The sequence below is a fragment of the Microtus oregoni genome, unplaced genomic scaffold (assembly GCF_018167655.1).
Source record: "Microtus oregoni isolate MIOR12 unplaced genomic scaffold, Mior012 000008F_ref0000371, whole genome shotgun sequence".
Lineage (NCBI taxonomy): Eukaryota > Metazoa > Chordata > Mammalia > Rodentia > Cricetidae > Microtus > Microtus oregoni.
In genome coordinates this window covers 15,633,942-15,650,177 of record NW_024543067.1, presented here as the reverse complement: position 1 = coordinate 15,650,177, position 16,236 = coordinate 15,633,942, and the positions used below count along the sequence as shown (strand labels likewise).

The window sequence follows — 16,236 nt, the reverse complement described above, 5'->3', positions numbered from 1 at the left end:
AGTGGATGTCTCAGCAATCGTGTGTGTGTGTGTGTGTGTGTGTGTGTGTGTGTGTGTGTAAATTCTGTTTCATAAGCAGGGAACTGATAATGCAGAGGTGTGCTGTCTCCCCAGATGACAGAAGCTGGGACACGAACCCCCTGTCTCGAAACCATACCAGGCCAGGGCCTCGTAAGTGTGGTGGCCCTGTGCGTCAGTCGGTTGTGGCATGGTCTTGTGGCCCTGCAAAGTGTTCCTTATCATTCTCATACCTTCCAAAGAAGCTTCCAGAATAGCTACCTATTTGTTTCAAATGTTGTGTGATAATATAGTGTTATATTGGCAAAAGGATAACAGTTATCTGATGGCCGTCTTTAAGTTCGTCCTAGGAAACCAGGACACAGGTTGTTTTGTTCTGTGTCCCTGTTACCTTCTTCACCCTGTCTCCTATTGAGACCACGAAACTTTGACTCACTGACTCTTCAGAAGGGTTTAAATGCTTTATTTGCTCATAAAGACTTAAGATGGAGAAGCCGCTTTGAAAGGTTGCGGCTTGCTCTAGATTCTGCTTACTCTGAATTTCCCTTATTAATTAGAGCTCCAATGAATTCTATAAACTGCTAATCTTAGAACAGTTAAAAAAAAAAAAGGACATTAAAATTGGGGCCATTTCATTTCCCAGAAGGGAACATTGGATGTGGGATTTCATGGCCTCTGTCCAGTACCTGTTTTGAGGTGACCCCTCCCCCATTCCTCCTCTCTTTCCTTCCCTCCAGTTTCTTTCCTTCAGTGTCCCACAGCCCTCTCTCATCTCCCAATGAATTTTTTTTGTGTGTGTGTGCTTTGGCTTTAGTTTTGCTGTTGGAAGGGTTATTCCTGGGATGATAATGTTGTGACTCAGGATTCTAGAGAATTTCTTGTCATGCATGATTTGTCTTTCTTCAAACAACTTGCCTAAATAGTCTTGCAGGCTTTTGATTAAAATTCTGAAGGACCAAAGGAAGCTGGCTCTGGGCTTGGGACCACATGTGGGCTTCTTTACTTGCTGAATGACTAGGTGTTAAAGTTGAGACCCTGGCAGCCTAGTCTGAAAAAGCCACACTGTAGGTGGGGTGGTTAGTGTGTTGCCCTGTGCGCTGTCCAGCTGTGTTGTCTTTCGGAGCTTGGAGCTGTAAGAGATAGCAACATCAAGCAGGGGACTCCATCCTGAGTGGGAAGGGCTGCAGGGTCGCCAGGAGCGCTGCCCATCTGAGTGATTAGCAGCATGTGGCCATGAGGAAAGGACCTCTAAAAATAGCTGCTGAGCAGTCAGGTCGAGTTTCAGCTCTGGAGCCCTTGGCCAGGACTGGTAGTGCAGTTCTCGCAGGAAAGGGCACGCTGGGTGGCCCACACCTCCTGGGAGCACCTTAGTTTTGTCCCTTCGGTGTGTTTTATGCACGGGTTGAAGAAATCCGAATGGCTGAGGATAAAGGTATATGTCTATTGTTTGGATGGAAAGAGGGTTTAGAACTAGCTGACGTCATTCTTGCTTATTTTCGGGGGGGGGGGGGGTCTGTTCAGACGTTTTTGGCTAGATGCTTTGTGCCTCCTGCATTGTCTTTCCTGAATTTCTGGAACAGTCGGCTTTTTTCAGTGGCTGGGTTTTAATGGAGTAATCTGTCTTTAACCTGAATAGGTTTTGCTGTCCTAACTTAGACTCTCAATATATTCTTCTACCACAAATCACATTTTATAAGCTTCTAGAGTCTGATATGTCGGTCACAATGGACCTAAAGAATTGTGTGTTCAGATTTCTTGTAAAAATATGAGAAACAAGGGATGTGTAAGTCTCATATTAGTGAGCATGCTTGGATTGAGCAGCCTTACCTTATATGGAAATTGACCTACTTCATGTGAAGCAGAGGGTAAACGACAAACAAAAGAGAAGGCACTAGAATTTTGTTTCTTAAATTGACGCTTTCATTTCCTTAATGTGTCAAATTTGCTTTTTTTGTGTGTATCTTTTTTTCCTTATAAGCAAAGATCGTCTTTTTGTTAGTGTAAAACATATGTATCGGGTAGATATAGAGAAACTCCATAGAAGGAACTGTTGTTTTAAGACTTTAAATGCTCAGTTTAGTACCAGGGTGAATGCCCAGCATAATGCCCACTAACAGTTACCGACGAATGACTTGTAGTTTACTTAATGGCAAGTGAGTCACTAGCCAGTGTTCAGTGGCCTTTTGTCCCGAGCCTGTTTGGTTCAGTCTTTTCTTCTGACTGTTGGGACTGATGCCCGCATGGTGATGTTCTGTCCCCACTGTGTGGAAACATTTTCTCATGTGGGCATCATTTTGATGAGGCAGCATAGAAGACAGTGAAGGCCAGCTTCACTTACATTTCAGAAGATGAGTTGCCATGTCCTTAACTCGAGGAAACCTCCTTTGTGACTGCAGTTTCTGGATCTGGAGCCAGAAAACAAGATAAAGACTGACTTAGATTTATTTTGATCTAAGAAAATAGCATCACTTGCTGGACATCCTTCCAGAATATTTTTGTCATAACGTCTGGATTTGAATTTGTTGGTGGTGTTTAACACCCTTGGGAAGGGTTTGCTGTACCACACTTCCTTCATTTGAGGCAGGAAACCCAATCTGCCCCTGGGGACTAGGCACAGCACACTTACAAAGGGACAGGCCAAGCACGTGGCGCATGTTCCAGAAAAAGGCTCCTAAGAGATGTCTGGGTCCTTAGGTTCTGCTTAGTTTTCTCCACACTCACAGGAAAGACTGTAAAGTGCTCGTAGAGTCTCCTATGACTCGGTGCTTTTATCCTTTATGGAACTAACAAGTATTAATAGTAATGAGGTTAATGATGCTACAGTATTACACTGTTTGACATTGTAAAGGTATAAAGTATTTTTAACAGTTTGCTATTTTAGTTAACAAGGAGCAATAGAAAAGATGGTGACTATGGCCATGTCCAAGAGCCGATAAGACAAGGATTCAGTCTATTGTAGTTTTATCATTCATTTTAAGTGAATAATTTGAGATATATTTCACTTTTTAAAAAGATTTATTTTGTTTTTAATTATGGGTGCATGCACAAGAGTTCAGATTCGCATGGGGGCCAGGGACATTGGATTCCTCTGGGGCTGGAAGCCACTGATGTGGGTGCTGGGAACTGAGTCTAAGAGCAGTACACACTCTCGGTCACGGAGCCATCTCTCCAGCACGTATGCATTTGTATGTTATATGAAAGTAAAATGGACTGGAGAGATGGCTCAGAGGTAAAGAGCACTGGCTGCCCTTCTAGTGGTCCTGACTTGAATTCCCAGCAACTACATGGTGGCTCACAACCATCTGTAATGAGGTCTAGTGCCCTCTTCTGGCATGTATGTATACATAATAAATAAATAAATAAATAAATAAATAAATAAATAAACGCTTTAAAAAAATAAGAAATTTTTTTTCCTATATAGCGTAGGGAAAATATCTTCATGTTTATAAAAGTAGTGAGCCAATCCCAAACCCTGCTACTGAGTTTGTGGTACGCTATGGCCCACAGAAGTTAGCCATCTTGCCCCTTATTTTGAAAAATTCTAGCGACAGCTTATTTTGTATTATTTTAATGATTTGTGTGATTGCTTATGACATATAAACATACAGGAAACCATGGTCCCCAACAGTAAAATGTCCTCTCCCAGAGGACCTGGGTTTGGTTTCAGCACCCACACGGTGGTCCACAGCTCCTGTTCTAGGGGATCTGATGCCCTCTTCTGACTTTCACAAGGACCAAGCGCTCAAGTGATGAACAGTGTACGGGCACACAAAATACTCACACATAAAATAAAATACGTCTAAAGAAAGAATATCTTTATAACACATACAGTTTCAATTTTCTTTCTGAGCAATGCATTGGAAGTACTTGACTGCCTGAAGCCACTCGTGTTCTTTTCCTAGTGTGTGTGGAGGCAGAAGGCAGGTTCTGAGTAAGCTCATGGAGGTGGGGGTCATGGGGTCAGCCCTTATTAGACACAGAGCTTAGGACTGCACAGGTCATTTTCTGAGTTCTGCCCAACGTGCAAGGCTGATGTGGACGAATGCCTTCCTCTTTCTCCTGTACCAGATGACGACTCTGTCCCCGAGAATTCAGTGGTTCTGAGGCAGGCAGTGCCCCATGTAAGGGATATTTGAGATATATGGGGGGGGGGGGGAATCTACCTCCCTTGGACCTGGGGTACGGGACATGACAGATGACTTACCACATGAGGAACAGCCACACAAATGTCCTGCTAAACAATGTCCTGCTAAAGCGTCTAGAAACACCTTCTGCAGAAAGATAGGCAGGTTGCCATGAGGGTCACATGTGATGCTCGTGACAGCGTGGTTGGAAGAAACCACCATGCCAGGTAGTGTCATGCTATGTTGGTAGCATGCAGAAAAGTTTCCCTCACCAACATGGCATTTGGAGGTATCAGGTAATTGAGTGTATTTACTTGTAGTTGTGGAATATAATATCCTCTTTCTAAAGATAAATTTGCAGACAGTGCTTACTTCATAAACAGTATGGACTTTTATACCTGGCGGTGGCTTTCATGAATTCTGTTTGCTTTGACCGTCAGAAGACTATTTCTCGGAGAATGTAAGGCACACAAAGCGTAACAACACATGACAAATGACAGTTGAGCAGAAGTTTACAGAACCGTTTCCTGCATTAGGGCCAGTTGGCAGGCCCGTTTCCTGCCTGCCCGCGCCCACGCCCGGCTGGATCTTCTGATGGAGGAGGTGGAATTGCATCTTTTGCCTGTGATTTATGTTTCTGTGCTTTCTCCCCTTACTCAGCTTCCCGCAATATTGAATAATTTTGGAGGGATTTACTTTCCTCTGTGGCAGTTAACACAGGTTAGGGTGGTCTACTGTATAAATAGGATATGAAATAGGATCCATCTGCATCTCTGATTTCATTAAGAGAGCTGGCATGCGCTGCACTTCAAAGGCTGTCAGCTGCATTGTTGACTGTGCCTTACTGGGGGTTGGCAAGAGGCTGCTCCATAAGAAAATAGCCGCCCACCAGCCCCAGGAAGAGGCAGCAAACCCTGAAGGAGCTGGCAGAGCCAGAGGGCACTGTGAAGATCAGCACTAACTGTTAAGGAACTAGGGAGCCTAGCAGGAAAGAAAGCAACAGGAGTGGAAGGCAAAGCGGAATGTCCGTCCCAGTGTCCGTGAGACTTGCTAAAGACGTAGGCTCTTGTGTTAAAATGAAAGCTGAATGGCCGTGGCTAGTTGGAAAGTTAATTTTTTGGACAATGCATGGAAACAGTGAGAAATATCAAACTGGGGCCAGTATTTTCCTTGTTACAGGAAGGCAAGAACATGAAGTTTTAGTAGTGTTTATGGCATACCAGTGTCTGCTACTTACCACAGGCGGGGTCCATGTGACCATTTCGACATAAAAGTGTTCCCACGAGGACTGTTTGACAAAGGACTTGGAAGGAATGTATGTGTTCAGCCGTCATATTAAAAAAACAAAACAAAACAATAGCCCATCAGGAGTTTACTTCTGTTCAAAATTAAGATTATTTAAATCTGGTAATTCAGTTTGAGTAGAAAGTTTGTTGTGTTCAAAGTCATTATTTTGTGTAACGGGCTTTGAGAATTTAGGTAAAACCCATTTCTAAAGTGATCTGTCAAATAACTGTCAAGATAAACGAGTGGGAAGTTCAGTCAAGTGTTTTCTTCTTCTGTGCTGGCACCTCACATTTTCCTTTCTCCACACAGAGGCGAAGCATGGAGGACACAAGAACGGGAGGCGAGGAGGGATTTCCGGAGGTTCCTTCTTCACCTGGTTCATGGTCATTGCACTGCTGGGCGTCTGGACGTCTGTGGCCGTCGTGTGGTTTGACCTTGTGGATTATGAGGAAGTTCTAGGTAAGAATTAGGCTCAATCTCTCTAGTGAGTTTGCAAGAGGAGAAGTGGTAGTCCTTGGTACTCTGCACGGCTTGTTATTACATCTCTGGTATTGCTTTCCATTAATTCTTGATAAAGTGAAAGGAAAGGGCTGCCCGAAAGTAGTGGCGTTAATTTTGATGATTTCTATTTAGGCTCTCTGTGTATTGTGGTATATGGAAGCTTCCATCAGAACAAGTTTTTTAGACTAATTTTCACTATTTTCTGTACTTTATATTTTTTCATTCAATTTTGATAAGAGTTTTGAAAATTCTAGGCCATGAACTACTTTCTTTAGTGGGCTTAGCTCTGAGATAGCACCTCATTCCATGGCCCAGACTGGTCTGCACCCTATAGTGAATCTCCTGCCGTGCCTTCCAGTGTTAGGGTTAGAGAGCTGCAATGGTGGACTTGCAAAACCTCCCTTTAGCAAGGGTTTACAAGGACACATACCATGTCTGTTGAGACCGGAGTGTGTTGGACATGGATGCATGGGCTCAGGTAGCTGCTGCTGGTCCTGTGGGCAGCCGGGGCGCCTCTGGGCTCTTTAAGAAGTTCCTGGGGCTATTTCTAATAGTGTCTCACCTTCCTCTGCTTTTCTCCTTTTCTTCACATAATCACTAAAGTTTTAAAGTTTTTATTTATGTACCTTATTGAGTGTCCACCGTGTGTGGGTACTCACAGAGCTCAGAGTTGGGCAATGGATCCCTGGCAGCTGGATTTATGGGTGGTTATGAGCTCCCGATCTGGGTGCTTAGAAGTGAAAAAAGCACTTTTAGACACTGAGCCATCTCTGTAGCTACTCTGAAGTTTTTAAAAATGATTTGTCTTATATGAACCATTTCTTATTTTATCTTTTTTAAAAATGGAGAGAAATGACATAAGCTAAATATCATAAACATTTGAAAATCTACAGTTTATTTTTTAATATATACATCATTTTGTGCAATCATCATTTTAGAACGTGTCTATTACCCAGTCTTCCCCAGACATTCACTCCTCCCTCACCATTTTGACTTTCTGGAATTATTTTGGGTGCTCTGAGTATAGCACATACATCCATGTGGCCTTTTGAATTGCCCTGCCTATGCTTGGCATCATTTGTGTAAGGTTCAGAGTGATACTCAGTTATACAAATAGACCACGCTCTGTTTATCTAGTAGTCATTGCCGATCATCATTTGTTTTTCACTTTTGGCACTTATGAAATATGGCCTCCCCCTTTAATAATGCACTTAAGGACATTGTCGGGTCAGTAAGGAAAATACACATTTGTTACTGTTGTGTTGTCTGACATAGACCGCTGCCATCTTCCTTAGGGGAGAGGAGAACAGTGAATAACACGGAAATCTTACATATGCTCTGTCTCTCACCGATGGCTTTCTCTCTTACTACCTTAAGGGAAGTGTCTCCAAAGAGATAATAAATGAAAAGAATTTTAGCTTGGCATAAGCAAAAACTATGACTCCATTTACTTACAGTGCTGTGTTGCTGGGTAACGTGTGTACCTTTGATGATAAATAACATCTTCGTGTTTTTGCATGCATGCAGCCAAAGCAAAGGACTTCCGTTATAACTTATCAGAGGTACTTCAAGGTAGGCTCCTGGAGATGCATTTTAAGTGTAGTGCATCTGTCTCTAAGACCTCATCCTTACTCTATTACTTTAGACATCTACATCAAGAATGTAAGTCACAGGACTAGCTCCCCTTGGAAGGCTCTCAGGAAGGGTGTGCCTTTCTGTTTTCACAATGGTATTAAAGTACTTTATGACTTACAAGCTGTTACTTTCATTTTCTTAGCAGAAGGAGAATGTCTTCATCCCACAATCTTATGGTTTTCTTGTGTGTGTACTGAGCAGACTTTTGTGTAGCAAAACCGGAGCCACAGTCCTGGGAATTTTTGTTCTGTACCAAAATTCCTGTCTATCCCTAGATAATCCTTTAATGTACTTTGAATTAAAGAACAGTTATTGCCAGCTGTTTTTCATAAGAATGCTATAGTTTTGCTTTTCAAAATACTGCTGTGTACTATGTTTTTTTCCCATAGGCTTTGTCCAATAGTCAGTTATAAACCGTGTTGATTTTGGAGTATTTTTTTTTTTTAGGGTATGGACTGTAGTAGCATTTGAAATGCTAAACTTTATAGATAGCACCCTGAAAGCGTTGGCAGAGCACATCAGTGCTGAGCAAGGCTGAGTGTTCTCATTTCTCACCGTTTCTCTTTTAAGCTTTCCCCCTTTCCCCTTAAGTAATGGATGTCCAGTGTCCAGGACATTTTGATGTGGGTGACCATCCATTTTTCCCTTGTCATTTCAGGAAGCCTCCAGTTTTATATACTTTACTTTTGGGACAGCCCCATCCCCTTAAGCTGATGCATGCTTTTTTTGTTGTAATCTGTTGTTAAGGATCAAACAATTAATTCTTTACTGCGTAAAGTACTTATGCTCTCTGTTGATTTGTTTATATTTGATCATTATTTGAAGCTTAGGTTGCATTCATTGTTGATAGTTCAGTGATGTTTTACATCTTAGAAACATCATATTTTATGCGATTGTTTGACTGTTAGAGATGGGTCGATTTTTTTTATAAATGTGACAATTTCTATGTAAAATGTTTTAAAGAGAATAATCGGATTATTGTAAAGTGATAGGATCAGAATATTCCTGAATCTTTGGGGGAAATATCCTGTCACTCGTATGTTAGAATCCATTAGCCACACACTTCTTGAATCTGTAGGTGAGCCACCTGTGGGTTTTGGTGATGTATTCTTATGGTTCTGCTTTGCAGGAGTAGAAGGAGGGGGAAAAGTAACACTTATGGTGTCTAGCAACAGTGAGAGATGGTTCATTATTAAATTTGTTTCCTCTTTTCCCTGTGTCTATCATTTCTCTCCTGCTGTAGGAAAACTAGGAGTCTATGATGCAGACGGTGATGGAGACTTTGATGTGGGTGATGCCAAAGTTTTGTTAGGTAAGCACATTGCTTTCTTCCTTTTCGTTAGAAGGCTTAGAGACTGAAGTCAAAAGAATATTTTTAATATTCCTTAATGTTAGATTTATTAAATTACATGTAGAAAAGTATAATAAATTTTATGGAAGTTATTTTTCAACTTAATATTTCATTTTGTTGATATACTAAATGACCACTCCTCCATTTTGACTTTTCAAATCGCTTTGGTAAGTAAGTGAGCATGTAGTTAGTTCTTACACATCAATTTTTAATAATGATAGCTTCATTGGTGTTTTCAGATTTAAACATTTCATAGTTTGAACTTGATGTTCAGACACATAGATAATGTCCCCATGTGCTTTCAAATGAGGAACAATTTGTTAAAAGCATCATTTAGTATAATTTATTCTGACTTTATGATGTATATTTCTCCATGCAGAAACAGATTAGGGCCAGCTCTGCTTAGCCTTCATAATAAGGCCACATTAGGGCAGCATGCTCAGTGTAATAGGACCACAGATGAAAATGTGTATTTCGGAAGGCTGACAGAAGCTCATTTTTGAAATAAAACCATGACAGTAAATGTCTTTATTGTCTTATTTGTCTATAACATTTTACATTAATAAAATATGAACTAGTGGTCTTTAATCATGTTTCCTTTTTTTTTTTTTTTTTGGAGGAGGGGTTCCTCGCTGTCTTTGTAATTCCATTACCAGCCAGGTATTTCTTAAAGTAAAGATTGGTATTTCTTCATTGTTTTAAAATAGTGTCTTAATAGAAAGGATAGTGCTGATTTGAATATGCAGATTTTGTATAATGTAGCCTGTTATTTCTGGTTTTAAGCAGTCCATTTCCTTTTTCTGAGTATGAAACAATATGTACTAAAGCTTCATATAAAATCATTTAGCAAAAACGGTAGCTGTGGCCTGCCAATACCTGTGCACTGAGCTTCACAGCCTGGTAGATAAACTGGACTGTGTATTTACGGTCTCGAATAGAAAGAAGCTGTAGCAGTTAGGCAGCTTTCACAGTTAGACACCACTGCCTTCTAAAACAACTATAGCATGAAAGTTTTAGTTATGGTCTGCCGTACTGCAGCTTGACACTCAGCCCTCCCTGCTGTGTGTGCTTCATGCACAGCAGAGTTAGCGTTTGCTACTTTCCGTGGTACATCCACTCTACAGCTTTCATGATAGCTCTTGACTTAATGGCTTTCTTGCCATAATTTCATCATTTTATATTTAAGGCAGAGTTTCAGTACATACATTAAATTCTCAGACAACTGTAGTTTTAGGCATAGGAAGGAAATAAAATCATGCACAATGTAATATGTTAGGGTGAAGGGATTTTCTTGCCATAAGTGGTCTCTTTGGTCCAAGATACTACTTTAAATGCATTCTGAATCATGAAACTTTTAAAGGCTAATGCCATATGAACCCTGTTGTATTATTTTCTTTTTTTAGCATTGGTAACTATAGTGTGTTTTGTATTTTAAACTATAGTATAAAAATTTGCATATAAACGCACACACGTACACACACACACACACACACACACACACACACATACATGCACACACACACACACACACACTGGAATTATAGCCCCAAAGTCTACACTGCCTCAGTGAGTACCTGTACAGTTAGGATAGTCATTTGGAATAGAAACTGTGTAGCTACACATGGGATTTTACACTTTCAAAATTGTGTACTATACTTTGTGTACTTAACCACCACCCAAAATGAAAAATCCATAACGGAGTTATAAGTAGAAAATCTACTTGGTTTGGATTCTAAGATATTCTGAGGTGTTTTTTGTTTTCTTTTTTTAACCACTTTAAGTTGTTAGTTAACTTTAACTCTGAGACTAGCTGTTTGCAGGGCAACAAAATGCTGTGAGCAGCTCTGTTTGTTCCTTTCATTAGGCTTGTGTGTCAGGAGGTATATCGGGGGCGGGGGCGGGACCACCTACTGAAGCTGTTCTATGTACAGGTCTCCGTTCTTAGCTTCTGACTTTAATAAAGATGAGCTGCCAGGCCCGTTGTCACCTGTCACCACCCAGTGCGAGGTGGTTATTCTCTGCCCCAGAACAACTTTCGCTCTGCTTGGTTTGGATGATGTGGGTCCTTTTCTCACACACAAGGGAACTGAAGTCAGCTGTGCCTCAGATACTTGCAGGTGTCTGCAGAGACGAACCCTGGTCCAGGGTTGTGAGGCTCTGTGGGGGAGCAGTTAGAGCACACGCACCACTAAGAAGTCAGCTCCTGCTTTCCTTCCTATTGGAGTGGTACCTTGGTCCCTAAGAGTATAGTTAGATTAAGGCAGGAAACCAAGGTTAGGGAGGAAGGGAGGGGGACTGGGATTACAGAGAGGCACACAAATATATGTGTTAAACTTCCACCATCTTGGCATTGATTTCATACCCCCCACCGCCATTTGAAATCTAAATCTAAACCATACTAATCTGTGGAAAGTCTCCATACGTGTTGCTGTTGCTTTCCTTTGACATTTTAAGTCCCCTCCTTGCCTTATGAATTATTAATATAAAGGCGTAAGTAAGTCAAGACCAATAGCTGTTACTGATTTTACTAATTCTAAGTCTCCTGACACGCTTTGCAAAGGTCCAGATCCTGCCCTTGGATGTAGAATATCCCATTGTTCAGGTCAAATTGATTAAAATGCAGGTGGTTTGGGTTTCAGTTTGCTAATGAAATCTACATGCACATGTGTGTGCAATGACAATTATAAGGCAGTGAATTTGAAAGACAGCAAGGAGGTGGGGCAGCAATGGGAGGGCTTGGAGGGAAAACAGAAGGGAAAAATAATGTAGTTGTATCTTAATCTCAAAGAAAGAAAGAAAGAAAGAAAGAAAGAAAGAAAGAAAGAAAGAGAATGTTTCTCACATACTGCCAGTAGGAAATAGTCCCAGTACTCAGTGCAGAGAGTAATTTCTGTAGTAGACTCACCCAAGGGTGCACACGGGCTCCTCCGTCATACAGCTAGCACTTAGGTGACCCTTATCAGGGCTGGTGCAGTGTCCGTCCAGGTGGTAGTTGTGCTATACGGGGAAGCCGTGTGCTCTATAAAGCCTGGCTGAGCAGGCTTTGGTTACAGAGGGAAGGCTCCAAGATCCTGAGTCTCATACTCTTCCTGCTGTATCTGCCATCTGCTTTTCTTCCTTAAACTGCTGGGCCGTTCAGTGTGTGGTGCACCGATTTGTTATCTCCAGGATCTTCCCCTGGCCATTTCCCCACTGGAGAAAACCACGAGGATTTACATCTGGTTTTCTTCTACTCAGGTGGTCCTGTCTGGCAGCAGGGCTTAGAAAACCGCAGATATCAAGAGTCTTTGCTCTCACGGCCGAGGGGAAGAGGAGTTAGGGATGTCTCTCTTGTAGCTGGCATAGGCAGGAGGAGAGGATTGTCAGCAGCTGGACTTAACTTCTGAGCAGATTTACAGAGCCATGACTCAGTTGGAAGAGTGTTACACCACTTGCCAATTTAGGTGTTCGACATGAATTCCACATTTGAGTGTCTGGGTGCCCAGCTGAGACGCTGTGGACTGTAATCCTGGTGGCATCCCCAGATTACTCCAGGGCGCATGTTCATCGCTGAGCAATTGGAGGATTGTTCTCCGATGTCGCTTCTGTTCATTCTTCCTGACACTGTCTACAGAGTTTGATAGCACATGTTGCCAGTCTTCCCACCCAGATTCTGGTGGGAAAGAGGCCAAACTGCCGATGAGCTGGGAGGAGCATGGGTTGGTGGGTGGGTGGAGACTTGGCTTGGAGACATGCTTCTCAATCAATTTCTTTATTTTCTACGTTACCTTTCTGTAGATCTGTGACCACAATGCGCCTCCCTTTTAAGATCGCTCTGCCTAAGCTCAACTTTTTTTCCACCTAACTGCTCTCCCTGTTTTCTCTTTCCTTCTCCCTTTATTCTTATGTAGGCCTGACCAAAGATGGCAGTAATGAAAATATTGATTCTCTTGAGGAAGTCCTTAATATTTTAGCCGAGGAGAGTTCAGATTGGTTTTATGGTTTCCTCTCCCTTCTCTATGATGTAATGACTCCCTTTGAGACGATAGTCGAAGAAGAAGAAGAGGAGGAGGAGGAGGAGGAGGAGGAGAGCAAAGCGGCAGATGGTGTTGATGGTACGTCGCAGAGCGAAGGGGTTCAGGGAAAGACCTGTGTCATTTTGGATTTGCATAACCAGTAACTTTGGTTCAGGGACGCGAGTCCCCAGGTTGTAAAGTGGAGCAGCCCCCTCCTCCCTCTTCGCTTATGCAGGGCTCAACATGCGGCTGGGCAGTTGTGACTTCGTGATACATGTCAACCGTGTGCTCCTGCCCAGTGCAGCCACTTAGCTAGTCCCTCGCTTGGCTCCCTCCACGCCTAGAAAGGAAGTGGCGTTCCTCACCCTAGACTGTTCTCGAAGTGCACTGGAAACATTGTTCTCGGTCTTGTAATTGGTTTCTGTATCATTTTGTTTCAACTTATGTATTCACTAAACTCAACTGGAAATTGTGTTGTATTTAACCCTTGACGCTTTGTCTAACACTCAATGACAACTCTAATGGGAGTGGTTCTGAAGTTCTTCAAGGCATGACTAATCGTTCCACGCTTCTCTGTTGATCTTTAACTGGCCTGCTGTGTAGTGACGGCTCTCTAAGAAGCCCGTACCTTTTAATCTGTAATTTGTTCAGGTTAATTGACTTGTGATAAAAGTTTCTACAAACTTATTAAAGTTCTGTGTTAATGGTGCTTTTGATATCATTTGAAAATAACCCCATGTTTTTGCCTAAGGGTAGTGAAGTTTCTGGATTTAGATACTAACAGGTCTCAATGTGTCTATTTCTGAAATCAGAGTTTCTTGTAGATTTCATTTTTAAATATACATCTAGAGAAGGTAATTTGCAATATTTTTACTTAAGCATATTATAAAAGAGGGAAAGAATGAATGAGCATCTTGCATAATGTTGTCTATATTAAAACTATCCTGAATTAGTCTTTTTCCATTTTTTTCTTTTGTTAACTTATTAGCTGTTGATTTCAGGGTTAGGTATAATATAATGCTTAAATTCATAAACTAAATTTATTAAAGTGGCCGTTCATTTTTAAGAGATATTTTTTTTCTTATTAGGAATGTAGTAATAGATTTGACTTGGTTTGTGAAAAGTGTTGCTTCATTAATACAGAAGCAGTTATTAGCTGCATATGGATCCTTTGCTGAAAAAGATTTCATTAGTTTCCCCTGTGACTTCTCTCACACCTGGCGTAACATGGCCACTGAGAGATTTATCCTTGCTGCTCTTCGAAGGACTGTCAGGATGTTTAGTCCGCTTTGAGAGTCTCTAAAAGTTTGCTCAGCTTTGGGTCCTCGTGCATTTTAAGCTAGAATACACTGGTGTTTTAGACAGCTTAGGTATCATTTTCAAATATTCTTTGTTTTCCTATATTTACTTTTCATTCCCTCTGGGGATAATGTGGCCGCATTCTTTCATGGTTATGAAATGCTGGCTACAGCACAGGTCCTGAAATCAGGACCCAGGGATTTGCTGTCTCCAACCATATCTACTTTTATATGTGGTTACATATGTCCCTCGTGGGCCAGGATTTCTCAAAGCTTCCATGGTTAAGACTAGGTTTTCTCTTGTGTTCAAGCAGAACATTTTACTGTGTTAGTGTGACCTTGGTCCGAAGCATTTGATACTCAAGCATACAAACACTTCAACTAATCCCTCAGTAAGTAGGGAAATGTGTGTTCTTTAATAATTTTCTTCAGTTATTTTAGTCTTCCTCAAGCCCCTGTCTTAATCCACTTTGAATGTGAACACTGTAAAATAATCAAAGGTTATTAGCTTAAAATTTTCAGTCTTAGGTCCTACACTAAATAAAATTCACCGATTCAGATGGCCAACAAATGGTTTTCCAAGCAATTTTGCTCCTGTGTCGTGACTACTAACTATGGATGGTGTTTCTGGCCGGAAGTAAATAATTCAGTTTCTGTGTTAAAATGTTTTTAATTACTTTCTCATCAGGTTTTTCATTCTCATGATACTAATGCACAGTCTATGAACAGAAATTAATTATGCCCATTTTCCCAATCGGAAAACAAGTGTGTGGCATGGTTATGCCCTGACAACTTAGTCCATTTGAGAAGCCTTCCGTGACGGTAAATACAGGCGGCCAATGAACCCCTTGCTTCTGTGACTTCCTTCAACTTGTATCTAAGGCTTTCGTGTGTATGTGTGTGTATGATAAAGAATAAAGTTATTGGCAAAAATGTGGTCTAAAGCAAACTCAACTTCTCAAGTGTTATTGATTACATATATCTAAGTTGTGAGTTTTCTAAGGTTTAATTTTGTAATTACGTTTTGTGAAGATACCTTTCTTAGTTCATGTCTTCTCAAATTGATTACATATATCTAAGTTGTGAGTTTTCTAAGGTTTAATTTTGTAATCATATTTCATGAAGATAACTTTTTTAGTTTATGTCTTCTCAAACTTACGGGCTGACTTCAAAAGGCAACTTTGCATTCTGCATGGCTGAGCATTTATGTAGTGACAGAGATGTAAATTACTGTATTAGCTCTGCCTTTTCAGTTCTGATCACCTGAAACAGTGGCTTGTCCTTGCGGTCAGTGTAGCATTGGCTCCCCAAAGGGGCTGTCCTTCCTGCTCAGGTGCTCGGCCACTTTTCCTGTGGAAAAAGGCACTGGTCTCCACTTCAGTTACAGCCGGGAGTGGGTGGGGGAGCTGGAGATGCTGCGCCATTCTTTGGCTACTTTCAGCTCTGTTTTCTCCTTGGGATGAGTGAAGCTCCTGCACTGGCGTTTCCCAGGCGCTGACCTTACTAACTCGGAAGTGGAAGCATGGCTGCCCATGTGCTACCTGCGTGGATCCGTGCAGCATGGAATGGAGTGCTGGCTGGTCCTGCTTGAGTCTCTCTACACATTGCCCCTGCCTTGCACAGATCTTTCCAGACATGTAAGGAAAGCCTTTTCTGTGCTCGACCCCTGGTTGGCTTGTGTGTCTCCTACTTATTCCTACTGTTGTTTCCTCATCTCTCTTAATATTGGCATCTTTGGAGAACTGTGGGAGCAGATACAGGCACATCCCAGCTGCTTGTCTCATGGCTGGGCAGTGTCTCCTGGGGATTGGTATTCGCAGCCCTTTCTTAAGACTGTGCTGGCTCTGTAAGATGTAAAACAAGCTGTCTGTGGTGTGGGCTGTGGAATTTTCTTTAATGAAGATGTAAATTGGAATACCAAAAAAGGAATTCGGTGACTGTGTTTATACATTGCTTGATAAGACCAGCACGGCATATTTTTCTGATATTTGCTGAGGTAAACCTGTCATACCCTCGCTAGACTGAGG

At 41.7% G+C, this 16,236-nt stretch overlaps 1 protein-coding gene across 13 annotated transcripts in view; it reads left to right on the top strand.

Annotated features, from left to right (window-relative positions):
- Positions 1–16,236, top strand: part of Asph (aspartate beta-hydroxylase) — a 162,174-nt gene that overhangs the window by 22,279 nt on the left and 123,659 nt on the right. For 4 of the 13 annotated variants that reach the window (XM_041657012.1, XM_041657008.1, XM_041657005.1 and 1 more), the window contains 3 exons: positions 5,739–5,888; positions 7,458–7,502; positions 8,809–8,877. In XM_041657012.1, the coding sequence (XP_041512946.1) occupies positions 5,739–5,888; positions 7,458–7,502; positions 8,809–8,877 (264 nt within the window). Of the gene's footprint in view, positions 1–1,294; positions 1,451–5,738; positions 5,889–7,457; positions 7,503–8,808; positions 8,878–12,806; positions 15,147–16,236 lie in introns of those variants that run through there. The other 9 variants (XM_041657014.1, XM_041657009.1, XM_041657007.1 and 6 more) reach the window with 6 other exon arrangements.